Genomic DNA, 23262 nt, shown 5'->3' with positions numbered 1-23262 from the left:
CTCTTTTTCTGAGTTTTTAGAATGCTCTTTTAGTATTGTTAAACAAAGCTAAGTTGAACGAGCCCAACCCACTGTCCTTGAGGAGCCTGATCCCTTCAATTCAATTTCTTGCTTTTCAAAGTCTTGAAAGTTCTCTTCGCTCGGAGTAAGCCGCAGAGTCTCCGTGAAGCCGCGGCTAGTGGTTGGCGTTCCCAGTGGTAGCCGCGCGGGAACAGCCGGTGGTGCCCTCTTTGGTCGACATTTGACGATCCTGTTAATAGCTAGAAATCTTGCTAAAGACAAGCGCAACTAACCCTGGATTCAGCTCATCAAGTACACATCCTCGCACTGGCTTTTCAGACATGCAAGTCAGAAACGGACTAAACTCTGAAAATGTCTATTGAGAATTTTCACCAGTTCCGGAACACCCAAACCATTGTCAGACGCAGCCGAGACTGAAAATGCAATAGCATCAGCGTCAACATGTTCGGCATGATTTTCTGGCGTCGTGACCAGGGCTGGTTAATTAGCGCACTATTTTCTCTCGAAGAAAAAAAAATTAGCGCACTAATTTTATTTTAGAGACATTTTCGCGTCTTTCGCGCCTTTAGTGCACTAAAATGACACTAATTTTTCCTCTTGGGGAAATTAGTGACTTTTCGAGAGCTGATCAGCACTAAAGACGCGAAAAAAGAGGCTCTTTTTCATCATCCAATGAGCGCGCTCTTCTCGGAGGACAACTTCATGGAAGACAAATTTTCAAGTTCAATGAATTTTTTTTTGTTAATTTTGCGCCGGGACTGAGCATATTTTTTCCCGGCGAGTCGAGGGTATTCTAGAGATTGCTAGAATCACCAACTATACCCATTTTTAACGCTTAAATATTTTATATTTTAATCGTTTCTTATCAAATGTTTCCCCAAGAAATGGTTTAGTAGGGGTTATAACTTGGGTTTATGGTTAGGGTTTAGGGTAACTATTGAGGAATTGTGCTAATCGATAAGGGATAGGGTTACGGTTGGTGACCCTCGACTCGTCGGGGTTCTGTCTGCATATTTTTCCCGGCGAGTCGAGGGTCAGGCGAAAATCCCGGCGAGTCGAGGGTCTCCCTGAAAATTTGCGCGGGAGCGGGGGCGCGGGAAGGATTCCCCCTCCTTTTGCTCCCGCGGAAGCCCGCGGGAAAGAAAAGTCAACGTGAGAGCTGGTTTAAAAGGTCTTCACGTAGGAAGAAGCCTGAGTCAGGCCCCTTAGATAATTCGACAATTGAGAAATAAAATTGAAAAAATAAATAAAAACCAAAACAAAGCTAAGAACATGAACAATATTAACTTTCAATTTGAATGGTGGTGGGTGGGGTTGGGGAAGAAACTGAGATAGATAAACTCAGACCTCCCCGACCTTTGTCAAGCCCCTTAAATTTAAAAACCAAGGAACGGGACTGAGACCTTTAAAAGCTTCTTCCCCGCTGCTCCCGCAGCCCCGCGGGAGCATTTTTGAGTTTTCGCGGCGCGGGAAGGGGCGGGAAGAAGGCATGAAAATTTAGGGCGGGAGCGGGGGAGGGAGAAAGATCACGAGAAAATCTCGAGGGAGCGGGGGAAAGAATATCCAAATATCTTGGGGGCGCGGGAGAAAATTTCGAACTCTGGGGAGGTCTTCTCCCACAAGAGTCAATAACAAAAATCCGCAGCTAGATCTTCCTGCTTTTCTTCATTTTTTGCCTTTCTTCTTCTTGTCATCGTCCGACAACTTCTCATCGCTGTCCTCAACAGTCTCTGAAGCTGGAGCAGCCTTGACTGATACGTTCTACTTTCGTGGTCCAAGAGCTCTTCTCAGTATCTTTATTTAATTCTTTATTCACAGAATCATATTAATTTGATAATTTAGAAGGGAGGTCTCCTCCCAAATTCACGCTTACTTGATAACTGCTAATGAAGAACTCCTCCCAAAGTTTTTTTAGTCTTCTAGGATATAGCAGTGTTAATTTTTAGAGTAAAATGTATCGGGAGTAAATCTGCTTTCTGAATTATAAAGTAAGCATGAAATTGGGAGAAGATCTCCTTATGAATTGTGAAATAAATATTATTTTGTTATATTAACAACTCGCACAAGGCTGCTCCAGCTGCAGAATTTTGAGGACACCGAAGATTAGTCGAGCGACGACAAGAAGAAGATTGAAAAGAAAGGGAAAAAGCAGGAAGAACAAGCTGCGGGTGGCCCTTCAATAAAAAAATTAGGGAGAAGACCTCCCTAAGAAAGCTAATTTAGGCTAAGAGTCGAAGCTTATCATTCAAATCCAGCACAGAAAGAGAGAACAAACAAAGATTGAATTTTATTTTTCCCTATATAATATAGGCTATATAATAAAGCCTATATTTGTAACTTTATATTTTAAAGAAAATTAACAAATCGATTGATAAAGTCTTTTTGACTCTATATTAAAATTTACCCCCTCGATTACCCAGTCCACTTTATTGAAACCAAACTTTTGAAATTCTTATATTAACGAAGTTTGAAATTCTCAAACTTACGTATTCTTCCGAATTAAAGTGTCCGCGCTCATTGGCGGGCCAATCAGCAGCCCTTATTTTCGACACTTTTCGAGACACACGCGAAAGAGACGCGAAAGTCACTAAAGTCTCGACAAAATAAATTCGCGCACTAATTTTAGTGCACTAAAAATTTTCGACAGATTTTAGGACGCGAATTTACCAGCCCTGGTCGTGACCGTCGTTAGCTGTTCTTGGCAGCAGCTTTAGATGAGAAAATGTTCGTTTTTTTACTATTTTCTCGGCGTTACGAGGAGCACGAGTGAATTTCTCATCCCTAGCGACAATAAACTAGCGGTGTCTCCACCCACCATGGCCTGCTGCTTCGATTCTTAGCTGTGTACGAATATGAAGCTCGCTGAAGATCGCTGTCGTCCCTTAGCTGTCGGTCCTCGGGAGAACTTCGATTAATGCAACTTTCCTCACTTTCGAATGTCATAAATGTTTTTTCAAACAAAACAAATTCAAAAATATCCAAGAACTCAAAAGTCAACCCCTAATGCTGGATTATGAGCGCTTAGTGCATTTCCGCGAAAGAAAGTGGTCCCTTCCCGGAGGATTTACGAGCGCTGTCAAGGGAAAATTTCGTGGGAACAACAATAAAAACGGTGATTACTCGATTCCTTTTCGATCGACGCGTGCGACTGTCAGTCCCTTCGCGCTGTTTGTTCCGGGACCGGCCGCAGCACCGAACGTTGAGGGATTTATCATCGTAGCTTTCGTCTCTTACTGTGCTTCTCATTAACAAATATTCGCGTTGGAATGAGAGTCGACGGAGTGAGCCACATTCCTGAAATCGTTTGCTGCTTCATTTCACTAGTTTTTCACTGCTTCTTCTTTCCACTACTTTCTCGCGTTTTTCCTCTCTGGTAATCCGGCTAATCCCTCGTTTCCGGATCAAATTTAGGCTTTGCTAGGTGTTATCGCAACGCCTGTGGATCATTTACTGAAGGCGCAAAAAAGGTGTGTGGAAATTTTGCTGAGCTGTCGTGCTTAGAGAATGTGAGTGCAGGCTCGTTCACAGAACTACGTTTCAGTCCAAAAAGAGCTTGCCACTTGCCAAATACAGACAAACGCTTTTGCGCTAATCAGAGCTACGCAAGAGCGTGTTGGAAGATGGCCACAATCCAGAAATGACTGTAAAAATAGAGTTCGCTTTTTCCGAAAATCCCGATAAAGAAAATCTTCCCAAAAACTTACCCATCCTCGAAAGTGTCCGAAATATAATCGGAATCTTCCGCTGCCTCAAGAATCGTATCTAATTCGGGTTCTTTACCAATCTCTTACTAAAAATTCGCGGAAAATAAGGTAAAAAGAGATTCGCCTATTTCCTATCATCATTTTGCTTATTTCTAAAAATGAAAAAATAAAATGAGGACGGGCCGTTCTTCCTCTCATAAAAAAGATCAAAAACCGAAAGCCGATTTTTTCAAGAAAAAGTTCAAAGGGAGCACGGGCTCTTCGTGTTGACAACCTTGTTCGTAATGAAGTATGATAATTAATGGACCTACCAGGACTCTGATACTGGCATTTCTAGCACGCTGATCATCGATTTGCTCAGTTCTCTGTTCATATTATAAAGCTCTTTTTGCGGATTTTTTACCTGTTCGTCTGTGTCGTCGATATTGTACGGCGGGTGGGTTGGATCAATCTCTGAGTGTCCTCCTCTATCTCTTTCTCAAAAATCGAAGAGCCTTATCGAGGCCTACAAAGGAGCCCTCCTTATGATAGCGGGCAGAGTATCAGCGGCGAAAGTTGATTTGCGCCGAGCTGTGAAAAGTGCTCACGATTTGGACACACGCGAACACTCAACCTCCCCTCGCCGACAATTTTCGAGGTCACACGATCAGGCAAAATGAAAAATCGGAACCGCCTCAATTTGGGTATTTGAGCGAGACTGATTGAGAGCAAATTCAACAAAATTTTTTCTTTCACCGATTTATGATCCGTCCGGCGTTAACACACGTCCGCTGGACTTGATTTATTGCTGTCAGAAAGCGATTACTCCAGAATGAGGAATATAAGTGCTTATTGTGATGTATTCCAGCGAAAAGAATAATATTTTGGGGTGAAGGATCAGAAAGAAAGGCTACTGCTCCGTTTCGGCGATATACTCGTACTGCTTCCTGCGATCTCGCCCAGTCGCGTTCGTCTGGACAAAGGCACACAGCGATATCGAAACAATCAGGATCAAAAGGGACGCAAACGCGCCTAAAATAAATCCACCTCTGTTGTTTCCTTTTGCGAGTACCTTTCAAGCCGTCGCCTCTGTTGGACGAGCAGTAGTACATAGTGTAAGGTTCGCCGGTGCTGGCATCCTTCACGTCAGAAAGCTTATACGAGCCCTGCGTGTAGTGGCCGGCGCAGACGCAGCGGTGGGGAGCGACGCAAATGCTTCCAGGCCCAGCGCAGAAATCGTTGCAGACGGGCTCGTCGCATCTCGGCCCTAGAACTCAGAATCCATTTTCTCGTTCTCTTCGGATACTCGAATACCTGTGTAATGATCAGGGCATACTCCCACGTCCCCATCGCAAACGCCCGTGTTTTTATCGCATCCATTTTCGCCACAGTTGCAGTTATTGAAACAATCCTTTCCCCAGGCCCCTTTGACGCATTCTTCTAAAGTTGAAATAAAGTTGAAATCAGCTGACTTGTAACTCGACTTCACCTGTTTCGCCATTTCTTAGCACAGCGCTGGTGCCATTGTTGCTCCCATCGTTGAGGAGAGAAACGGCCCTGCAAAAAAAGAACAATTAGAGTTGTTGAAAACTCTTTGATTCTTACTCAGTATAAGAAACTACCGGAGCCTCGGTAGCAGATGAATTGCCGGCAGTCGCGAGATCTTGGCCAAATGAGCTGGCGATGAGAGCTGAAAACGCGAATGATCTTTCTCGAAGAAGAACTGACCGGTCTTACCGAGGGAAATCTTCATTTTGGTGACTCCAATTTTGGTTTCTCTTGAGCAATTCTGGGAAATAAAAATCAGGCTCTGACTCTCGCTCGGCAGCGTGGAAATCAACGGAGGCGGCAGATTCGACTCGTCTACCCTCGAGGTCTTCCTTGCTCGCGGAAATCAAGATAAAGAGATTTACCAAGCAACTTTCATGCTTTATTCAAATGCTCACGAATGGAATTAATCAAAGCTGAGGATAATTTCATCATTTTTATTCGGATAAATTCGGAGGGAGTGTCACAATAAGAGTCAGTATCAATAAGAGGATTCGATCTTCTTGAGCTGCGATGTTGTTCGGTAGGCGAGGTAGTCGGAATGTCCTATGATTTGAAGATATTTCTTTCATTTCAAAAAGTCCACTCACCTGGAATGGTTGAAACGTGCTTGGTAACTCCAAAAAGGCTCTTGAATTTGCACCAGCCAGACACGGGCGCATCCAGGTGGACTGTTTTCTTCTGGCTAAAAGGGAAGACTTTCAGTGGCACCATATCTTCTTCCGTTACCTAAATGCTCTCTTCAGTCGGACGGATCCTCTGCGCAGGAGACCGACATCATATTGTTTTGCACTTTCCGTTCCGTCGAATTCTCGGTTAAAATTTAGCTATTTTGACACTCTTTGGCTTTCAAATACCTCTCAAGTTCTTCTTGTTCATTTTCGGCGAGTCTAACTTGTTGGATCTGGACATGCTTAAATCACTTTGACTCCCGGTAGAGGAGAAAGTTACGCTACCTGAAACTGGTGCGGTGCTGGGCTCTTTGAAAGGGCGAAGCGGCTCCTGCTGGCTAATTTAGGTGGCGAATGCTACTTGACAAAAATCACAAATCTCAAGTCCCCTTACGACGGGCTTCATTTCCCGCTTTACTATTCTCAAAGTAGCATCAAAGTCACCATTTCCTGCGTAGCTTCACTCGACTCCTTGGAGCAATTCTTGGACGAACCTTTTCGTGGCGGCTTCGCTGGCTCTGGCATTGAAGAAAAAAAGGGTTTGGAAAAGAAAAAGGAATGACTCTGATGCCCGGGTCGGTCAGGTTTAAAAGGAAGATCGGAGGTGTTAACTTCGAGAGTACTTGTGAAAGGGGCCACTGGCTTCGTTTCTTTGTGTACTTCTCATGTCTGCCTTCCATTACTTTCCCCCTGCATCTTTGACAAGTCAATCTATCTGATTTGCACACTGCATGCTGATAAAAAAAGATGCAAAATTACTTGAGAAAAGTTCAATATATAATACTTGTGATATAAAATTGAGCGTCAAAGGCCAGGTGTTGGCCGGCCGCGTGGCCTAATGGATATGGCGTCTGACTTCGAATCAGGAAGTTGTGGGTTCGAGTCCCATCGTGGTCAAAACTTTTTCCCTTTTTTTTTGTCCGACGACAGTAGAAAGCAAATTTTGTTTATTTTCTAAGATTAAAAAACACCAATTTGGAATCTTATCAAAACTTTTTTATTGAATTTAATGAACTGAAAAGTTAAATAACAGTAAATAACACCGGATTTAGGGCTTTTCACTGTTCTTAGACTGAATTCTCGATGATAAGATTGAAATAAAATAAAGAGTATAGAAAGAGAAGAGTTATCCACCCTTTCCTTTTAAAATTTTATATCTTGATAGCCTATCAATGATAGGTATTTATTGAACTTGAAAAGAAATATATGCGGCAGAGATTGTGAAAGAAATGTCTAGAATTAATTACTCTCTGTTTGTGAATGTGACATATTTTCTGGGCAAAAAACTGTTGTTGCCAACTGCTCGGCTTCCAACTGTACCGCTGGGTCTCATGTGCATCTTGTAAGAGATAAAACACGTCTTTCCAAGAGCTCTTGTTTTGAAAAGATAAGAGAAGTGTTTTATCTGTTCCTGAGTAACTGAACAGTGCGAAACTGAGAGATGAAGCCATGCAGATGGAGGCAACTGAAGTCCACGGCAAAAAAAGTATCGGATCACGTTTCCGTGGCAGACAATCACGGCCGCCTCGTTCTCCTCGCTAGAAGGCTTGGCACGGCGAATGAATTTACGGAAGCCGGCTTCGATAGCTGCAGATTCTTTGTACTCGGTCCATGGCTGAAAAATAGTAACGCTCAAGCGAGGTACTGTAAGCTCGTACCTTTTCAGGGTAGCCTTTGAGTGGAGGAGAGGGCTCGATAGGGCAACCTTCTCTGATCAGATCGGAACTCTGAAAGAAATGAAATCAAGGAAGAGAACGCAGCTTTTGATGACTACCTCAACTTTGCAATCGACTTGCAGCACCGAGTTTATGATATTGGCAGTTTCAGTCGCTCTGGTCATTGTAGAATGAACGAATTGTGTCGGTTTAATTCCAGAAGCCTTCAGGTACTCCCCGCAGAGGCGAGCTTGCTCGCGACCTTTCTCGCTGAGCACGCGATCTGCGTCTTTCTCGCCGTCCATGTACTGCCCATGTCGGATCAAGTACACATGTCTTGTCTTCTTCACTTTGTATTTTTCCTTCATTTCGTCAGTCCAATCGGCCTGAGGATGCCGGTGATCCCAGTTGTAATCCCAGTCGGCCTTCTCCGTCTCTTCTTTTGCTGCGACTTTCAGCTTCGGCTGAGCAAGGTACTTTTGTAGGCCCTTTGCAGCGCAAACAGACCCGACAAACGGAAGAAACGTGCGTATTACCATCAGAAGTTTCTAAAATGAAGAAAGAGATGAGACAATTTCTTAAAGAAAAGAACATTAATTGTAGCACGAGTAGTACGTCAGGCTAATTTTTTGGCTAAACAATAATAACACTTATTCGGCAATCTTCTTGGCGAGATCGCCATTGGCAGCACCAGCGGAGGTGTCGTCCCCACCGCCGTAGAACTTGCCATTGACGAAGACGCGTGGAACTGATCGAGCGCCAGTCAGCTCCTTCAGGTAGTCCTGGATGGCATCCATGTCTAAAAATTAGTAGGAAATTTGTTCAAAGAATGCATCTAATCTTACCGCTTCGGTTTTCAATCTCCATGACTTCAAAAGAGGCACCGACGCTCTTCAGGGCGTCCTTGGCCTTGGTGCAGAAAGGACAGTAGGTCTTTGAGAAAACCATCACCTTATTGGCGGCGATAGCCTGGTCGACGATATCCTTCACCATTATTCCTTCTAAAAATGATAAAAGTCAGCTCGACCTAGACTTTTCCGTTTATTTCTTGGGAGAATTTTTCTCTCCAGAGAAATTCTTGGGGCAGATAGCGTTGTTGAGGCAGTTGGAGCATTGAGGCGCCTTGGCGGAGCAAATTTGCTGCCCGAAGCCGACAAGGAGTTTGTTGATTTCTTGCCACTTGTCTTTGGGAAGCCAGGACTCTAGCTGAGCGCGAGTGGCTTCGGGGTCCTTTGGCTTTTTCGTGAAGCAGAGACGCTGGCAAATGCGATGGACGTGAACGTCAACACCGATTCCGTCGTTCTTTCCCCACGCACAGCTGAGCGCTAAGTAGCCCATCTTCGGGCCGATACCCGGAAGCTTGACGAGATTTTCTACATAAAAATACGTTAATATCCAGCCTGACTTTTAGAATTACCGATTGTGTCAGGAATATCACCGCCGTATTGATCTCGGCAGATTGCGCCAACTTTGACGATATTCTTGGATTTGGTTTTGTGGAATCCAACTGGAGTGATGAGCTCAGAAAGAAGTGACTCGTTCGCTGTAGCAGCGTCCTCTGCGCTAAAGGATTTGAAGTGCTCATTGAGTCGCTTCATCGCTCCGGCGTTGACTTCATCTTTAGTCTGCGAGCTCATCAAAAGTGAAATCAAAATTTGAAAGCGCTTCTCAACCGCAGTCGCTTTGCCAGAGTACAGCTCGGTGCAACCCATTGTGTCAACAGGGGCGTCGGCTTTGCTTCGCATCTCCTGAATGTTTCGGTAGAGCACCTCCCAGTTCTCCGGGGGCTGATGTCAGTCGTCTTCTTTGCTCCTTTCTTTGTATTCGTTGGAACTGTAGGAGGAGGAACTACGGGAGTGAAGCTCTTAGTCGCCTCAGGAATAACAGCGTCAACATCTGCTTTCTTTATTTTCTGTTTCTTTCCGGCGACTTTCGGAATGTTCGCAGCCGGAATGCTTGAAGCAGCACGCTTTATGCCATTGGCACTTCGAGTCCGCATTTCGTCTGTAACTTTCTATAACATGCCATAATTTAGCGAGACTGAAGTGAAGGGTAGAGGAATTTGTAGAAGAATAACAACAACGAATGAATTGGAACAGATCGGGAAGAAGTGAGGTCAATGATTAATTTTTGAATGACATGGACTGAGTAAAAGGCATTTTAGTTCGTATCATAAATTGGGAAGTGTATTTACAAAAGAAGTCACATTCACCACATGGTATAGCCACCGCCGCCTCCACCGGTGACGAAATTATCCTTTTTCTGACTTATTTGAACGTTTGCACCTTGCGCCTGGGCCACCTTAGATCTGTGTGAGAAACAAAAAACAGTTCAAGATTACCTGAGCTGCGTTTGGAGCACATCCAGGAGGTGGTGGGGGGATAGACGCGTTTCCATTGAATCGTGCACCCGCATCAAAGCCACCTATGTATTCAATAACGACAAGGAAATGATCCAAATTCTTTTACCGTTGACGATTACTTGTTGTCCAGGCTGAAACTGTCCCGGTATGACCTGATAACCAACACCTCCTTGTTGAAAATGCTGCGGCGAAGGGGCTCCATGAGGCGGGTACATTCCTTGTGCCGGTGGATATCCAGGGTTTTGATGAGGAACGGGCGGATAATGCTGAAATTAAGGTAAGTTTTCTATATAAAATCGCTGCTTTCTGTACCTGTGGAGCTCCAGGAGGAGCATATGGTGGAGGTGGTGCATTTGCACCTGCAGAAGGCGGGTATCCTTGATGTGGTGCTGGAGGATAAGCCGGTTGATTTGGATAGTGAGGAGGTTGGACTGCTTGCCCAGGTGGAACAGGGGCTCCTGGATATCCTTGGGGTGACTTTTTCTCTTGAGAAGGATACGAAGAACCTCCTTGACTGGGATAGGAAGCACCTCCTTGTGTAGGATAGCCAGATTTCTCAGGAGGAGGAATGCCTTTCTTCGAACTTTCGTTGCCCATTCTAAAAGATAATACCGACTTATAAACACCATTCATTGATAATAAATGCGATTCATCTTGAGAATAACAGCACAGAAGACTTAAGCTAAAGCCGAATAAATAAAGCTTACAGTAAGCTTAAAAGGAATGTATAATTGAAGTCCAGCTTCAGTAATCGCCCAGGTGATTACCTTAGAGCGCCAGCTTTTGGCAGTTTCGGCGACCTGTAAATTGTTAATGAGTTTATATTAATTAAAGAATTACTGTTGCGACTGAATCTTGTAATATCGAACGCGTTTGGTACGATCAACCGCCCTTCTCCGAATTCCCATACTAAAAATAATAAAGTCAATTTCTAGGGGCAGATATTTTAGTACAACTCATCAGTTTACACAACGAGAACTGCTTTTTCCGCCGCTTATCTTTTTTCTTTTTCTTCTCGACGGCCTCTACGAAGAGTTTTTCTTCGGAAGCATCGTCCAACCTGCTCTGTAGTAGACTCAAAACAGCGTGGTTGAAGTCGGCAACTTCTTTCAACTCACAAAGCGAGTCCTCCGTTACTTTGCGGCACCTTGGTACATAAGAAAAGACTGTCAAAATAAATCCTGTACCTTTCCAAAAGCTGTGAGTATCTCGATGATGCTGTCAATTGTGTAAAAAACAGTCGTTCAACCGCAGCGAGCGTATATGACAAGCGTTCCACCGATTTACGTCGCTCTATTCCATCACAACAAATCTACAACGGAAATATATTCGTGTATAAGAATTCGGAACGCACCTTCATGAATTCGGTTAAAAACTGCATCGGTAGGAGGAGCAGAGCCGATTCCAACTCCTGCTGATGAATTTCGTTAATACTTTTGATAACATAATCAACACTTGAGAGCGCCAACTGTGCCAAAATGGGATGCTTAGCATCGTTTTCGTTCTTCACCTTCTCTGAATTATTATTAGTGAAAAGAAAGCTCTTGTGGTTTCACTGACCTTGGTAATGGATTTCGATCGAATCGATAAGTCTCTCAGCAGCGTTAGCCGCGAGATCAGGGTGAATTTGTGCGACTGCCGCTTCCGCATCTGGGTTAACTCCAGGAATGACAGTGTCGGCGTCTTGCTCCCCACTTTGGTACGCATTCTTTGCCTCCTCCTCTCTTCTCTTTCGTTCCTCATCTTCAAGAACGACGACCTCTTCGCTTCGTTCCCACAGTCTGATAGACTTGTCTTTACCCACGGAGCAGACCATATCGCCATTATAGGACACCAAACCCATGTTAATCTCATCTTGATGTCCGGAAAGAATCTGAATAAGTCGGAATCCGTCCGCATCCCACTGTTTGATAAAACCATCCTTGCCCATCGAGAAAAAAAGATGAGTGTCAACGACCCATGAAACCGAGACGACGCCTTTTTCATGAGCGACAAATGATTTGTGGCAGTCGGCGAAATCCATGCCCCATATTTTCACAGTTCTATCTGCGGATCCGGTCGCCATCAAGGTTGAATCATCCGAAGCGGCCAAACAATTGACTGGTAAACTTAAATTTCGATTTGCAAATGACTTAACAAGGAGCTGAATGATTTACCTGTGGCCGTACATGGAGTTCCAGAACTTGAGCGTGTCTCTGTAGAAAACTTTCACGGTGCTATCGATCAGCGCGACAGCGATGAACTTTTTATCCTTGGTAAATTCAATTCCAAGGATGCTTTCTTTCAGCTGAAGGGTTTTTGTATGCTTGAGCGTGAGTGTGTCTTTCTTGAAATCCAATTTCCACAGTTTCATCTGCCCATCTGTTCCAACTGTAGCCCAATCTCTGAAGTTTTTAAATTAACTGGGGGACTGAAAAGATTCCTTACTGTTTAGATGATTTTATTTGCCAAATTTCTCCTTCGTGCGCTTCCTTCTCCTCTAGAATATCGGCAGAAGCAATATCAACTAGAAGAAGCTTTCCAGTTTTTGTACCAATAAGTGCTTGTCTATCGCCCCGTACATAAGCAACGGTAGTCACTGGTTCAGTCTCCACGGTTCTCACAGGCTTACATGTTTCTACTGACCATACTTTCACGCAATCGTTGCTTCCCGTAAGAATAGCACGGTTATCGGAAGAGAATGTGACGGCTAGTGGACTATCTCGATGTCCAGCTAGGGTTAGCTTTCCAAGGTTCTCGACGAGGAATACATCGCTCCTCAACGAGTGCATTTGAAGTTGGTTTGAGGTGTGCTGCGCAACGATCTTTATTTCTTGCGCTGAAGCGTGGATAACTGAGAGACCGCGCAGCTTGCCACCGGACTTGTGCGATACATTATTACCAAGTCGATCTTCAATCGTTTCATCTTCATTTACGATTATTTCTGACGATGCTTCTCCATTTTCCGATGCCTCTATTTTGCGCTTCGCTTTTTTCACTCGTTTCTTTTGTCGTTTTCGTGCTTCAGCAGCATCATTAAGCTTCCAGATGTCGATGACGTTCTTGAGTCCGTGTGCAACGAGCAAGTTTTTCGACACTGTCAGAAATGTCGTTTTGTCCGTGGCACTCCTGTTCGTACTGCCGAAATAATCAAGTTTCAGCTCCGCGCCATCTTCGAAGCGCTTTTCATCATCACTTTGCCACGTGATTTTGAAAAAGCGAAGAGTAGCATCATCGGACGCGCAGATGACCAAGTCAGACATCAGCACCATCGTGTTTATCTGTGCTTTGTGATGAATATTGGAGACTTGACAATGTTGCGTATCCAGGTCCCAAATTTTGATCATTCGGTCGGAACTCACCGAGATGAGAAAACGCTCTTTTTCTTCTCCAGGCTTGCTCAAGAATGAAACTGAGTTCACTTTCTCTTTGTGACCACGAAGTCTTTGAGGGGTTGAAAGACAGATTTAACAATCTCGAGTTAACTGAAGCTGCTCAACCCTAACCTGTACAAGCCCGACTCTTCCACTGCATCCCAAACAATAATTTCGGTATCGAGAGACCCTGACGCAAGTCTTGTCCCAGAAGAATTCCAGACCAATGTTTGGATTGCCCTTTTATGTCCATGAAGAAGGACGGTGCGATCGCCGCTGTCCAAATCAAACATGCCAACACTGCCATCCTGATAGCCGACAGCCAACACGGTGTTACCCGGTCGAAGGGCAATGTGAGTGACGGGGAAGTCTCGCCACGTAACAGCGCAACACGCTGTCCTGTCACGACATTCCAGAGCAAGACGTTTTCGACACATGCGCAGGCGACAACGCGCGGGGAGATAAAAACCGGAGGACAACGGCCAGAAGTAACAAGCCCAAAAACACCCACCGGGTGGTATTTTAAGTGCTGAGTCGTCAACCCCATGTCTGAATAGAAAACATCTTCATTTATAATTCGGGAATTGACAGAATCTAGTTTTTGTGCAGTTTTAATTTGTCTACGGAAAGACGATTTTCAGGCACGCCCGTTTTAACAGCTTCCTCAAATAATAATCGCTCTTTAATAACAGGAGGAACATCAACGTCACTAGAATCTTGTGGAACATGAACTTCGAAGTCGGCTTCCAAGTATTTTTCCTCGAACTCGCGGGGGACTATACGCCAGCCGGATAAATTATGATCGACGAATTCTCGTTCGAGGCCATCGGTCTCACCGTAGTGAAAGACTATTCCATATGCGTAGCCAAAATTACCAAGATGGCTCTGTTTCGTCACTTGGTCAGTGTTGGGCGTATTCCAGTCGTACCAAGCTCGAGTGATTAGCTAAAGAATAGTTACTATTGTGTAATTTTGATTAAATCGGGACGGTTATGAATGAATTAATGGATTAAATACGTACCCACATAGTGTCGGGAATTCGCGGCGCTGTTGACCCATCAGATTGAGTAAGTGTTCCGTTTAGGCGCTCGTAATTAAGCGAGTTGTTGGTGCGCTCGTATGCGTTGTACACGAGTCGGCCAACACCGTAATTTGGCAGTTTCTTGGTCATTTCGAACAGTCGGCATCTGAAATATTTTTAGAGCAGTTCACACACGGCGCATGTTTCAGACCCATTCTCGTCTCGTTCTTGGGTAGCGGGATGGTAATGGCCCCAGGTGTCTTCTTTGCGCTCCGGGTTACACCTTTAAATACTTAATACGCGCAATTACGAATCAGTGCTTGTTACCGCTCAGTGAACTTGGACATTTGGCGGTAGAATGCGCCTCCATCGTATGCGTGTTCCGAATTCCACATGTAATGCATTTCTTGCTGTCTCCACATTAGCCTCTCTGCCCAAGGAGCAGTGTTCCATACCCGAGCGTACTTTTCGATCAATTTCAGCCGATTCATCTCAATCAGACACACATTTAATTATCATTTATGAAAGATAGTTGGAGCCAGATAGTTGAACAAGCAGCTCGCAACTTGAATTGTTAGTGTGGTACGTAGTGGTCAGAAAGAAATGAGAAGAATAATTCAGAAGCTATTTAGTGCTAGATAATTGCGCGACGAATTTAAGGGACCTGGGCGAGCAGCGCGGAGCCAAACTTCACGGGCTCGTAGCTTATCTTAGAAGTAAGATTTTTAAGAATTTCTTTTTGCAAATCATATCTACAAACATTTAGCTTTCTCTACCTTTTTTCAGAATTTCTCTATCATTACCGGTTGATGAACTAGAGAGAAAAAGAGAAGAGCAACTTCAAAAGGCATCAAGTCCTGCAAACTAAATTTTATCTTCCTGAAACTAGCACCATTGAAACGCCCGTTTAATTCTGCACAGATTCCACCTAATGCGCAAAGCTAAATACGTACTTATCGCCAAGTAACGCCAAATAAACAAAGTTTCTTAGCGCGCTCAGCTGGTCGCGGCGCAGTAGGACGCTCTGATGAAGCTATTTTGGTCTTCCTGGACATGATTCCCGCTGAGTGCGCGCTCAGTTATCTTGTTTATCTAGCCTCTATCGCCAATAGGTACTGTCCCGTATTTGCGCATTAGGTGGAATCTGTGCAGAATTAAACGGGCTTTTCAATGGTGCTAGTTTCAGGAAGATAAAATTAAGTTTGCAGGACTTGATGCCTTTTGAAGTTGCTCTTCTCTTTTTCTCTCTAGTTCATCAACCGGTAATGATAGAAAAATTCTGAAAAAAGGTAGAGAAAGCTGAATGTTTGTAGATATGATTTGCAAAAAGAAATTCTTAAAAATCTCACTTCTAAGATAAGCTGCGAGCCCGTGAAGTTCGGCTCCGCGCTGCTCGCCCAGGTCCCTTAAGCGCTTCTTGGAATGCGTTCTCGTCATGGCTACTTTTGGCCAGTCAGTCACAATCTAAAGACATTCCTCGAGGAGAGAACGCAAAAATCCACTAACTTGAGAGTGATTTAGCGCCTTCTCTTTCTGGCCTAGTTTGATGTAGCACTATCTTGAGAGTTCAATAGCTATTTTCATAGGATGTCGAAAAAGCCTTTTGTCTAAGTCTGTTTTGAGAACTCAATCTTTGCGAGCATCAAATGATTCTTGTCGAAGAACATGGGCTCATTTTCCTCTGCTCGCTCAAACCAGCTAAGGGCTTCCTCGTACGACGCCTGTGGTACTACGATCATGCGTCATTTCTTTAACGACAGTACAACTAGACGTACCAGCGACACGATAATAAGCCGCGGCGATTTTACGCTTGTACCAACTCACTTCCGTAAACTGGAAATACCACATTCCAAGGCAATACATCGCGGTAGAGTCGTTATGAAGCGATATGCTCCGCTCAAAGTGCTCTTTATCCTGAGCGACTCTTGTAAGAGTGTTCGGGTCCCTTGTTGCTCGGCGAAGTCGCTGAGAAGAATGCCCATCCACTTGTGCGCCGCCCAGTTGTTTGGCTCAAGCTCGACTGCCCGGGCAGCTGCTTCGTATGCAAGTGGGATGAGCTTTTTCGCCTCGGACGGGAACTTGAGTGCATATTCACGGAAGGCACGCGCAAGACGCCACTGAACACCCGCATCGTCAAGCTCGCTGTACGCGGAAATGAATTCGAAGAGCTGCTCCACGTTGACAATGCGCCAGTACTCGTCGCACTTTTGACAAATGAATTTGACGTTCGTGCTGCCTTCGCTCTTCGCTTCTACACGATTCTGTTTTAGTGAGTTTTCTCTGTGGACGAATGATAGGTACCCGACGGAAGACACGGCAAGGACTTTTAGCCGGAGAAGCGAACGATTCATCAAAACTCTTCGCAGATCTTTATTAAGAATTTGTATTGGATTTACAGTCATGTACAGAAATGAACAAGGTAAAGGAAAAACAGTGTTTAAAATAAATATTTATTGCTTGAGAGAAGCTTGAGAGAGCATACATCCCTGTTGAAGCATCACGAGTTTCTGCTGTGCAGTTCGCGAGACAACCAAATATCTGTCGGCGCCCTTTCCATAGCTTCTCGATCGAAGACCATATCGACTCACTGCCATATGTATAGCTTTTCTTTCTTCTTTTCGAAGGCCTTTAGAAAAACTCAAGTCCTCGGTGATCTGGGACGTCGCATAGCGCGATATGAGAACATCAGCTTGTTCCACAGTCACTAGATATATTTTTAATCCTAGTAAAATTTTTTTCTTTAAGACCTTGACAACGGCCGTCTTCATCAACTCCCAATCCGGTTGTTTCCCGACCGTAGCGTGCTGCATTATGCTTTAAAAACATTCAGAAAAATGTTATATGAACAAATACTCACGTCAATGGGCTGTTCGATTCCATCTTCGGCCGCTCCAAGTCCACCGCCGCTCCAGCCCATCAGTCGCATTAACATCAGTCCTTTGTTGTTTTTATTAGCTTGTTTCTCTCGTGCTTTCGCCATTCTGACGAGATGCGGTTGCGCTTTGTCGATCATTCCATTTTGGACTTCCTCGATTCCTTCAAGAAGCGATACTTACTTTTTGAGCTTGGCGAAAGAACCTACCTAGCGCATTTTCGTGTGCATATTCTTTCTTCCTCTCTTCAAGTACGCGGCATCGCTGAAGCATCTCTTTCAAAGCATTACAAGCAGCATCCGCCTTCGCTTCTTTTTCGAGTTCCCTTCGCCTTCTGCGATCTTTGTCGTGTTAAACGCAAGTGTGGCACGCCATGTTCCGCCCCCTTGTTTCTCGTTCTTAGTTTCATCTTCTGTCCATTTCATCGAGAACTTGTTCAAGTTGGCCGTTCTGGAGATGATAGTCAGCGGACAATCCATTCCTTCAAGCATGAATAGAGTTATGTCTTCAAGTTTGATTTCAGGTTTAACGTCTTCATGTTTTTCTTTAAGCTTCGACTGCTGTGCCTGTAAGTCCGCGAATCTAGCCTGGTCCGGCGTCACGATTCTTCCTGCGTCGTTGGCCGGCAAGATGTATCCAACTTGGCGGTCACCAGGCGTGAGCGCAAGCGTCAGTTGCGGTTCCGTGCGCACTCCATTATGACGCAAAGCAGAAACGACGTGAATCCTATTTTCGCTGTTTTCGCGGAGAAAGTATTCCAAGTTGTCGAAAGCAACTCGCTTGGCGAATTTGCCGAAGCCGTAAGCGCATTCGACGCCGCGTATAGACAGAACGCAGTATTGTGACTTTTTCGTAATGAAGAGGTCCTCGGTTGCCTGGTATAATCGAGGTCGAGTGGAGTTGAGATACTCACGAATAGCAAGGATATTGCCGCCACACGTGTACATGTCCTTGGCGATATCGATTCCAGCCCGACGCGCAGCTTGATCGACGCAATAAGGCGACCCAGCTTTGAAGTCTGAATTCTTAAATTAATTAATAACTAACATGTGAAAATCTAAATTATCAGAATCTTTGATATTAGATAACTCACCTTTTAGGCGTCTTTTTATTCTCATAATAGCGTCCTTGTGTTCTCTCAACGGGACAAAGTTATTTTCAGGTGCAGCTTCAGTCTTGGCGTTCGTGAATTGGAGATACTCAGGTCTTCGTATCTCATTTGGCAGTGTTTGTCGTTCACTATCTTTGTCCAGCAGGCCAGCACTGTAGAAAATCACCTTGTCTTCTAGCTTTAATTCGGGCTTCTGCGGTTTAGGTTTTTCTGGAGATGCTTCAAGAGCGTCAAGAATTTGGTATTCAAGAGATGTATCCTTCACTTCGTGCTCGCCGGCCTCGTCAATTGGTACCTCCGGCTCCGCCTTAATATTCCATCGTATTTACTCGCTATAATCATCAAAACAAACATATTATTTGTAACGTGTTGGAAATTAGCCCGTGTAAATTGGAAAAAACTCCAATTCAAGTTCTTTTCAAATTTAATTTTAAGTTCTAAACTAGAATTTTCAAATTACCTGACTCTTGAACTCCTTCGACACAATTTCGTAGCCATCTCGTTTTCCTTTTCTCTCAACGTAATCGCATCGTTGTCTTAGCACACTGAATGCGCTTGTCCAACACGCACTTTTGGCCGCTTTTTTACCAGATGACACGGCAGCGCTGATCTCAGTGCCATTCAAGAGAACACGCGCTCCCCAGTCCGGCATTTTAGAACCCTCCTTCTTCACCTCGTACACTTCTGTTCGGAATTCAAGCCCGTTCTGCTGCGCGAAATTCGACAAACTAGTCGATATCGGCGCATCTTGGATGTGAGAGAATTCTAGCCCAGCAAGGTCTTCCAAATCCAGCCCAATGAAAGCCTCGGATTCTGAATTCTCTTTTTTGACTTCTTCTTCTTTCACCTCTACTACAGAAGAAAGCGGAAGGGGAATCGCCATTTTCCTCCTTGCGAATGCCGATTTTTTATTGTGCACACTTGGCTTTGTATTGAAGGGGACCACTTTTCCGATCTTGCGAAGATTTCTCTCTGCATCTTGAATGCACTCCTGCTTCGCAGCTTTCTTGCCAAAGCCGCGTCCAGTTCCAATCACAACTCCATCGATTTTAAACTCGAAAAGCTTCTCAAAATTGCCGTATTTGTTCTTGATCTTCGTTGACGTCGTTTCGAAAAAGTCCATTTCGAATTCAGGATTTAAATCCTTCGTCTTCTGAATCGTCAAGGATCGATGTTCATCATTAGCGTACACAATCAGGTTCGAGAGCTCAAGTTTCTTTTTCTTCGGACTCTCTTCATTTTGGTTGCTTTCGCCTAGTCGCTTTAAGTTTGCTCCGCTGTTACCGCGATTTTCTTGTTTTATATCTTGTTCCATTACTTTTCGGTACGACCTCGAGTTCTTAAAAAACTTATGAAACTAAACGGTCCATTTCTTCCATTTTAGAAAAGAGGCTTTCTGGAGGATGGAGCCCCTGATGAAAAATGATTCCGATTAAAGAAAGACGAAAATTTCAAAACTTTTTTTGACAAGGGCAGGTTTAGAGCAGTGTTCTAAGGTAGCTCGTCTTCAGGGGTGAGTGACTACATGCAAAGAGAGAGAGACAGTCGGCTTTTTTGGAACTAGCGGTGTCATAAGCCCGCTTGCTTTCGCAGCATGATGTAAATCTTCTCTTTGATCCAGTCCTAGCGAAAGTTAGATTGAGTTAAAAAAAGTAGTGTTTACTTTGTTGTAGGGAGCATAGGACATGGAGGTTCTTTGGTAAACGAGGATCGACAGATCGGAGAGGTTGTCGATGTAGTCGAACAGTTGGCTAAATATATAGGAGAAAAGAAGGAAGAACAAACTGTTCTTACCTGATATCGTAAGTGATCTGTTTCATCGTGACATTCTCCTTCTTGAGCTGCTCTTCGTAGATTTTGCAGATTGCCTCCACAGCTTCGTTGACTGACTCGAAATCTAAGTGAAATTAACTACTGCATTCGAGTGTGGCTATCTTACCAGCGTAGCTGCGAGACTCCTGCTTTCTGTTCGGCTGAACGAGCAAGATTGCGTGTGACATTCTCTAGACAACAAATTATTCAAAATTAGCATTCTATGATTGTTCGGCGCCCCAAAAAGAAATTCTAGCTTGGGATAATTAAAAGTGAATCGCACGGGATATTTACTAAGAAACCTGCGGAAATTAAGGAAATGCGACATTCAAAGATTGATTATTCTTCATTTATTATGATTAAATAGTAAAGTACGTATTGATATGAAAGGAATAGCGTTTTTTGTGATGCAAGTGTTTCAGATTAGTGAACAATAACACTTCCAGAAAAAGGAAACAAAAAAAAATAGAATAATAAAAATAGGAAATAATTCCTAATGGCTCCAAATGAACTCCCACTCATGAAATTTGAGTGAGCGGCCTCAATCAGGAGGAGGAAAATATTTATAAAAATGATAACGATATTGAAATCATGCATAGTTGGCAGTTTTAGATTCGACAGAAACGAATAGTGGTAAGTGTTTTTTTTTCAGTATTTTGAAAAAAAATCTTGAAAGGCAAAATATCGGATTTGGATTGAATTTCGGGAAACTTAAGGATCATATGGCAAGAGTAGTTTTCGAAATATGCGCTTCAATGAATTCAATATTAAAGGCACTTCTCTTCTTTCTTCGTAAAAACATATTTATAGTGAGTTAGAATTGAATTATCAACAATCAGTGTTCGCCGAAATAAATATCAACAATTAGTCCGGTGAACACGATAATCGCTCCTATCCATTGCTGAACGGTGAGCACGTTGCCGAAGATCAAAACAGAAAACAGGACGGAGAAGAATTTCCTAAAAGAAAGCTTGGAGCAAAAATGTCGATTTTTCCATTTCCTACCTGCAGGTCGTAATGATCGAAACGGTCAGCGGGCCGAAATGCTTGATCGTCAGGAAGATGAAGTATTGACCGGCGACGGAGCAAATGCAAAACGCTAGAATGCGCGGGAGTATTTCGGGATGGCGCGGAATGAACGCGTTGCCGCCGAAAAAGTCGCCACTCAAGAAGCAAAACGGAAACAGAATGAGAAAAGAGCACAAGTTCGTCCAGAGCATCATGTGATTCTCGTTCGGGCAGAATTTCGAGCGCACCTTTCGAGAAAAAGAAAGCATGAGCGCTTGTTGATAATTTTACAGTATACCTTTTCCTGCATTCCACCACAGAGACCATCACAGATAAGCGAGAAGATCAACAGCCCATGGCCGACGCCTTGCTAAAATAAACGGGCTCGATAAAGGCGCGCAGGGTCAGACCGCGATTAGAAGCGAGCTACAGTTTGAAAAGAAAATAAACCACGCATCTTTCGTGAACATCTTTCACGAGCCACGAAAAGGTGGTTCTCAGAGGAAAGTGGTATTGTCGAAAGGAAAGACTTTTCAAGCGCGCCTCCGAAGTTAAAAATCACAAAAGAAGGAAAGCTTACCTTTTGAACGGTCTCGTCCGTCGGGTGGTACAGAAACATGGTGATTCCCAAGACTAACGTAAGAACGCAGAGGTACTTCACATAATTGTAACTCTTCCGGCCCACAAGCCCTGACAAGATAAGCACAGGAATTGGTTTGCATGCCTTGCCGACGACCTGAACCACGTCGCATTAAATCAACATCAACCAAAACATCTGCGAAAATAGAAAACGTGCGTCTGACCCTACTATGCTCAATTGGCAAAATTTCTAGCCTACTTCTTTCAATCAATTTCGACTCTTATTATTTGGAAGCAATTATTTCTTTTCACCAAATTATTCGTCAATGCGAATATTTCGTATATTTTATCAACAATTTCTGCTGGGCTGATGATAATTGAATACTTCCAAAGCAAGCTTTATTCGTTAACAAAACAATTATAATTGATTATAATCCTTTTAATTATCGGTATTTATAATTGTGTTGGTAACGAAAAAGGTTTGTTTTGAAAGTATTCAATCATCATTAACCGAGAAGAAATTGTTGATAAAATATATGAAATATTCGCATTGACGAATAATTGGTCGGAGATCAATAAATATAAATTTTAGTGGCCCTTGAAGTCAATTAATCTGCGAGGGGGGAGGTATTTTTAACTATAACTCGTGGAAACGAATTCTGCAGAGTTTGAAGATATCTGCGAGTTGTGATTTTACTTAATTCTGAAGGAGAGATTCCAAGATTCGCGAGTGGTTAATTGCTCCTTGGGATCAAAAACGTGTGTGGCGGCCACTTGCTACTCGTGTAATGTATGAAGCGCTCCTTAGTCGACCGAATGAAAATAAACTCGAGTGCGTCTCGGAGTTTCAAGTTTGAGTTTTGCTTTAGAGGCTGCCTTGACTTAGTACCTGGCTGGGGTAGCTTAGATATTGAAGAGCTTGGTTTGAGCCGAAGATCGCACCGCAGAAGAATAACGCGCTACAAAGTTCTGGTTAAAAGTGCTCCCGCCCAAGTCATTATCTAACCAGGCAAAGTAGTATTTGAAGGGAGTCTTATCGACTTCGCCGGGTCGGGAAGAGAGCTGTACAATGATCGAGGCGACTGTCATGTTGGTCAGTGTCTGCACGGAAATCAGCCACAGCGTGAACGTAAACCGTTCTCCTTCGTAGAGCTAGAAACTGTTGTTGAGCGAAAGACTCTCCTTGATCCTTAATAATCTACATGTAGCGTGGTTGTATGACCGAATTCCTAGACGATTAGGGAATTTAACTTTAGCAGTCGACTGCGCAACTCAATTCAGATTCATCATCAGATGAAATCTAAGGAAGCTGTTTTTCCTAATTGAGAAAGGTACCTGTCTAGTGATGGACTCGTGGCAAACTCCGTAAACAAGATAACAGGAAATCACGGCGGTGAAGCATTTGACCAGGAGAAGTCTTTTCTGGGCTACGGAAGAAACGACCGTTTTCGCATTTTGCGATTTGGCAGCGGTAAGCAGCGGGTTATTCTCCACATCGATGTCGTGCATCTTCTTCTTTTCTTCCTTTCTTTGCCTTTTCTTCACATCATTTCATCACATTACTT

General features: G+C 43.8%; 12 protein-coding genes and 1 non-coding gene across 14 annotated transcripts; 1 reads left to right on the top strand and 12 right to left on the bottom strand.

The window, feature by feature from the left end:
- Positions 1 to 4546: 4546 nt before the first annotated feature.
- On the bottom strand, positions 4547 to 5577 carry LOC145707755 (uncharacterized). 2 transcript variants are annotated; one of them, XM_081785326.1, is made up of 6 exons: positions 5442 to 5577; positions 5310 to 5394; positions 5194 to 5261; positions 5019 to 5144; positions 4777 to 4971; positions 4547 to 4736 (listed from the first exon to the last, which is right to left on the bottom strand). In XM_081785326.1, exons 1-6 carry the CDS (start codon positions 5455 to 5457, stop codon positions 4615 to 4617), a joined length of 612 nt encoding a protein of 203 aa, XP_081641452.1. In that variant the 5' UTR covers positions 5458 to 5577; the 3' UTR covers positions 4547 to 4614. The 2 variants fall into 2 exon arrangements, with proteins under 2 accessions (XP_081641452.1, XP_081641453.1); XM_081785327.1 differs by having other exon boundaries at positions 5019 to 5141.
- A 97-nt stretch (positions 5578 to 5674) lies between these two features.
- Positions 5675 to 6501, bottom strand: LOC145709575 (uncharacterized). Its single transcript, XM_081787265.1, has 6 exons — positions 6376 to 6501; positions 6209 to 6263; positions 6110 to 6165; positions 5982 to 6063; positions 5843 to 5937; positions 5675 to 5798 (listed from the first exon to the last, which is right to left on the bottom strand). The coding sequence occupies exons 1-6, from the start codon at positions 6446 to 6448 to the stop codon at positions 5734 to 5736; spliced, it is 426 nt and encodes a 141-aa protein (XP_081643391.1). The 5' UTR covers positions 6449 to 6501; the 3' UTR covers positions 5675 to 5733.
- Positions 6502 to 6747: 246 nt separating this feature from the next.
- On the top strand, positions 6748 to 6820 carry TRNAR-UCG (transfer RNA arginine (anticodon UCG)). The gene has a single exon. It is a non-coding gene; the product is annotated as a tRNA-Arg (tRNA).
- A 178-nt stretch (positions 6821 to 6998) lies between these two features.
- On the bottom strand, positions 6999 to 8151 carry LOC145710326 (serine/threonine-protein phosphatase PGAM5, mitochondrial-like). The gene is made up of 4 exons (XM_081788065.1): positions 7698 to 8151; positions 7582 to 7650; positions 7337 to 7538; positions 6999 to 7264 (listed from the first exon to the last, which is right to left on the bottom strand). The coding sequence occupies exons 1-4, from the start codon at positions 8115 to 8117 to the stop codon at positions 7167 to 7169; spliced, it is 789 nt and encodes a 262-aa protein (XP_081644191.1). The 5' UTR covers positions 8118 to 8151; the 3' UTR covers positions 6999 to 7166.
- Position 8152: 1 nt separating this feature from the next.
- LOC145710329 (uncharacterized) lies at positions 8153 to 8581 on the bottom strand. The gene is made up of 2 exons (XM_081788068.1): positions 8424 to 8581; positions 8153 to 8377 (listed from the first exon to the last, which is right to left on the bottom strand). Exons 1-2 carry the CDS (start codon positions 8569 to 8571, stop codon positions 8229 to 8231), a joined length of 297 nt encoding a protein of 98 aa, XP_081644194.1. The 5' UTR covers positions 8572 to 8581; the 3' UTR covers positions 8153 to 8228.
- Position 8582: 1 nt separating this feature from the next.
- Positions 8583 to 9606, bottom strand: LOC145710327 (endonuclease III-like protein 1). Its single transcript, XM_081788066.1, has 2 exons — positions 8996 to 9606; positions 8583 to 8951 (listed from the first exon to the last, which is right to left on the bottom strand). Exons 1-2 carry the CDS (start codon positions 9321 to 9323, stop codon positions 8620 to 8622), a joined length of 660 nt encoding a protein of 219 aa, XP_081644192.1. The 5' UTR covers positions 9324 to 9606; the 3' UTR covers positions 8583 to 8619.
- Positions 9607 to 9619: 13 nt separating this feature from the next.
- Positions 9620 to 10544, bottom strand: LOC145710328 (uncharacterized). Its single transcript, XM_081788067.1, has 4 exons — positions 10253 to 10544; positions 10047 to 10206; positions 9920 to 10002; positions 9620 to 9879 (listed from the first exon to the last, which is right to left on the bottom strand). Exons 1-4 carry the CDS (start codon positions 10535 to 10537, stop codon positions 9787 to 9789), a joined length of 621 nt encoding a protein of 206 aa, XP_081644193.1. The 5' UTR covers positions 10538 to 10544; the 3' UTR covers positions 9620 to 9786.
- Positions 10545 to 10849: 305 nt separating this feature from the next.
- LOC145710325 (WD repeat-containing protein 3-like) lies at positions 10850 to 13841 on the bottom strand. The gene is given in 8 exon segments (XM_081788064.1): positions 10850 to 11087; positions 11128 to 11252; positions 11295 to 11455; positions 11501 to 12048; positions 12097 to 12324; positions 12368 to 13363; positions 13426 to 13663; positions 13666 to 13841. Coding segments are annotated over 8 exon segments (2694 nt in total). The 5' UTR covers position 13841; the 3' UTR covers positions 10850 to 10864.
- Positions 13842 to 13877: 36 nt separating this feature from the next.
- LOC145707192 (uncharacterized) lies at positions 13878 to 14815 on the bottom strand. The gene is made up of 4 exons (XM_081784681.1): positions 14642 to 14815; positions 14526 to 14597; positions 14315 to 14480; positions 13878 to 14238 (listed from the first exon to the last, which is right to left on the bottom strand). The coding sequence occupies exons 1-4, from the start codon at positions 14803 to 14805 to the stop codon at positions 13888 to 13890; spliced, it is 753 nt and encodes a 250-aa protein (XP_081640807.1). The 5' UTR covers positions 14806 to 14815; the 3' UTR covers positions 13878 to 13887.
- Positions 14816 to 15561: 746 nt separating this feature from the next.
- On the bottom strand, positions 15562 to 17460 carry LOC145707172 (uncharacterized). Its single transcript, XM_081784660.1, is given in 11 exon segments — positions 15562 to 15593; positions 15664 to 15778; positions 15821 to 15870; positions 15948 to 16043; positions 16090 to 16221; positions 16224 to 16575; positions 16616 to 16682; positions 16772 to 17018; positions 17062 to 17128; positions 17172 to 17350; positions 17397 to 17460. Coding segments are annotated over 11 exon segments (1401 nt in total).
- LOC145706736 (uncharacterized) lies at positions 17210 to 19639 on the bottom strand. Its single transcript, XM_081784170.1, has 4 exons — positions 18759 to 19639; positions 18281 to 18605; positions 17397 to 18205; positions 17210 to 17350 (listed from the first exon to the last, which is right to left on the bottom strand). Exons 1-3 carry the CDS (start codon positions 19611 to 19613, stop codon positions 17466 to 17468), a joined length of 1920 nt encoding a protein of 639 aa, XP_081640296.1. The 5' UTR covers positions 19614 to 19639; the 3' UTR covers positions 17210 to 17350; positions 17397 to 17465.
- A 24-nt stretch (positions 19640 to 19663) lies between these two features.
- On the bottom strand, positions 19664 to 20335 carry LOC145706737 (enhancer of rudimentary homolog). Its single transcript, XM_081784171.1, has 4 exons — positions 20238 to 20335; positions 20093 to 20195; positions 19962 to 20049; positions 19664 to 19921 (listed from the first exon to the last, which is right to left on the bottom strand). The coding sequence occupies exons 1-4, from the start codon at positions 20296 to 20298 to the stop codon at positions 19868 to 19870; spliced, it is 306 nt and encodes a 101-aa protein (XP_081640297.1). The 5' UTR covers positions 20299 to 20335; the 3' UTR covers positions 19664 to 19867.
- Positions 20336 to 20479: 144 nt separating this feature from the next.
- On the bottom strand, positions 20480 to 23260 carry LOC145706710 (solute carrier family 35 member B1-like). Its single transcript, XM_081784140.1, has 7 exons — positions 23033 to 23260; positions 22704 to 22849; positions 22587 to 22656; positions 21699 to 21854; positions 21417 to 21488; positions 21116 to 21366; positions 20480 to 21069 (listed from the first exon to the last, which is right to left on the bottom strand). The coding sequence occupies exons 1-7, from the start codon at positions 23204 to 23206 to the stop codon at positions 20946 to 20948; spliced, it is 993 nt and encodes a 330-aa protein (XP_081640266.1). The 5' UTR covers positions 23207 to 23260; the 3' UTR covers positions 20480 to 20945.
- Positions 23261 to 23262: the final 2 nt, after the last annotated feature.

Source organism: Oikopleura dioica, chromosome XSR, assembly GCF_907165135.1.
Source record: "Oikopleura dioica chromosome XSR, OKI2018_I68_1.0, whole genome shotgun sequence".
NCBI classification, from domain to species: domain Eukaryota; kingdom Metazoa; phylum Chordata; class Appendicularia; order Copelata; family Oikopleuridae; genus Oikopleura; species Oikopleura dioica.
Note: the sequence above shows the minus strand (reverse complement) of the source record. Positions and strands in the feature narration are given on the sequence as shown.

What these genes read in the sequence shown, in the direction of transcription:
- LOC145707755 (XM_081785326.1), bottom strand. An exon ending in CCGGTAGTTTCTTATACTGA is followed by an intron (nt 5,262 to 5,309) that starts GTAAGAATCAAA and finishes CTTTTTTTGCAG; the next exon opens with GGCCGTTTCTCTCCTCAACG. An exon ending in ATGCCCTGATCATTACACAG is followed by an intron (nt 4,972 to 5,018) that starts GTATTCGAGTAT and finishes TCTGAGTTCTAG; the next exon opens with GGCCGAGATGCGACGAGCCC.
- LOC145709575 (XM_081787265.1), bottom strand. Translation starts at nt 6,448, where the DNA reads ATGCCAGAGCCAGCGAAGCCGCCACGAAAAGGTTCGTCCAAGAATTGC. An exon ending in GAACAAGAAGAACTTGAGAG is followed by an intron (nt 6,064 to 6,109) that starts GTATTTGAAAGC and finishes ATTTTAACCGAG; the next exon opens with AATTCGACGGAACGGAAAGT. An exon ending in GCACGTTTCAACCATTCCAG is followed by an intron (nt 5,799 to 5,842) that starts GTGAGTGGACTT and finishes TTCAAATCATAG; the next exon opens with GACATTCCGACTACCTCGCC.
- LOC145710326 (XM_081788065.1), bottom strand. Translation starts at nt 8,117, where the DNA reads ATGGTAATACGCACGTTTCTTCCGTTTGTCGGGTCTGTTTGCGCTGCA. An exon ending in AAGTCGATTGCAAAGTTGAG is followed by an intron (nt 7,651 to 7,697) that starts GTAGTCATCAAA and finishes CATTTCTTTCAG; the next exon opens with AGTTCCGATCTGATCAGAGA. An exon ending in TCAAAGGCTACCCTGAAAAG is followed by an intron (nt 7,539 to 7,581) that starts GTACGAGCTTAC and finishes ACTATTTTTCAG; the next exon opens with CCATGGACCGAGTACAAAGA.
- LOC145710329 (XM_081788068.1), bottom strand. Translation starts at nt 8,571, where the DNA reads ATGGTGAAGGATATCGTCGACCAGGCTATCGCCGCCAATAAGGTGATG. An exon ending in GGAGATTGAAAACCGAAGCG is followed by an intron (nt 8,378 to 8,423) that starts GTAAGATTAGAT and finishes ACTAATTTTTAG; the next exon opens with ACATGGATGCCATCCAGGAC.
- LOC145710327 (XM_081788066.1), bottom strand. Translation starts at nt 9,323, where the DNA reads ATGCGAAGCAAAGCCGACGCCCCTGTTGACACAATGGGTTGCACCGAG. An exon ending in TGATATTCCTGACACAATCG is followed by an intron (nt 8,952 to 8,995) that starts GTAATTCTAAAA and finishes ATTTTTATGTAG; the next exon opens with AAAATCTCGTCAAGCTTCCG.
- LOC145710328 (XM_081788067.1), bottom strand. Translation starts at nt 10,537, where the DNA reads ATGGGCAACGAAAGTTCGAAGAAAGGCATTCCTCCTCCTGAGAAATCT. An exon ending in CTCCTCCTGGAGCTCCACAG is followed by an intron (nt 10,207 to 10,252) that starts GTACAGAAAGCA and finishes CCTTAATTTCAG; the next exon opens with CATTATCCGCCCGTTCCTCA. An exon ending in GTGCTCCAAACGCAGCTCAG is followed by an intron (nt 9,880 to 9,919) that starts GTAATCTTGAAC and finishes CACAGATCTAAG; the next exon opens with GTGGCCCAGGCGCAAGGTGC.
- LOC145707192 (XM_081784681.1), bottom strand. Translation starts at nt 14,805, where the DNA reads ATGAATCGGCTGAAATTGATCGAAAAGTACGCTCGGGTATGGAACACT. An exon ending in CAAGAACGAGACGAGAATGG is followed by an intron (nt 14,481 to 14,525) that starts GTCTGAAACATG and finishes AAAATATTTCAG; the next exon opens with ATGCCGACTGTTCGAAATGA. An exon ending in GAATTCCCGACACTATGTGG is followed by an intron (nt 14,239 to 14,314) that starts GTACGTATTTAA and finishes ACTATTCTTTAG; the next exon opens with CTAATCACTCGAGCTTGGTA.
- LOC145706736 (XM_081784170.1), bottom strand. Translation starts at nt 19,613, where the DNA reads ATGGAACAAGATATAAAACAAGAAAATCGCGGTAACAGCGGAGCAAAC. An exon ending in CGAAGGAGTTCAAGAGTCAG is followed by an intron (nt 18,606 to 18,758) that starts GTAATTTGAAAA and finishes TGGAATATTAAG; the next exon opens with GCGGAGCCGGAGGTACCAAT. An exon ending in AATAAAAAGACGCCTAAAAG is followed by an intron (nt 18,206 to 18,280) that starts GTGAGTTATCTA and finishes TTAAGAATTCAG; the next exon opens with ACTTCAAAGCTGGGTCGCCT.
- LOC145706737 (XM_081784171.1), bottom strand. Translation starts at nt 20,298, where the DNA reads ATGTCACACGCAATCTTGCTCGTTCAGCCGAACAGAAAGCAGGAGTCT. An exon ending in GGAGTCTCGCAGCTACGCTG is followed by an intron (nt 20,196 to 20,237) that starts GTAAGATAGCCA and finishes AATTTCACTTAG; the next exon opens with ATTTCGAGTCAGTCAACGAA. An exon ending in CAGATCACTTACGATATCAG is followed by an intron (nt 20,050 to 20,092) that starts GTAAGAACAGTT and finishes CTATATATTTAG; the next exon opens with CCAACTGTTCGACTACATCG.
- LOC145706710 (XM_081784140.1), bottom strand. Translation starts at nt 23,206, where the DNA reads ATGCACGACATCGATGTGGAGAATAACCCGCTGCTTACCGCTGCCAAA. An exon ending in CGGACGAGACCGTTCAAAAG is followed by an intron (nt 21,489 to 21,698) that starts GTAAGCTTTCCT and finishes CGTTTATTTTAG; the next exon opens with CAAGGCGTCGGCCATGGGCT. An exon ending in GTGGTGGAATGCAGGAAAAG is followed by an intron (nt 21,367 to 21,416) that starts GTATACTGTAAA and finishes TTTTCTCGAAAG; the next exon opens with GTGCGCTCGAAATTCTGCCC.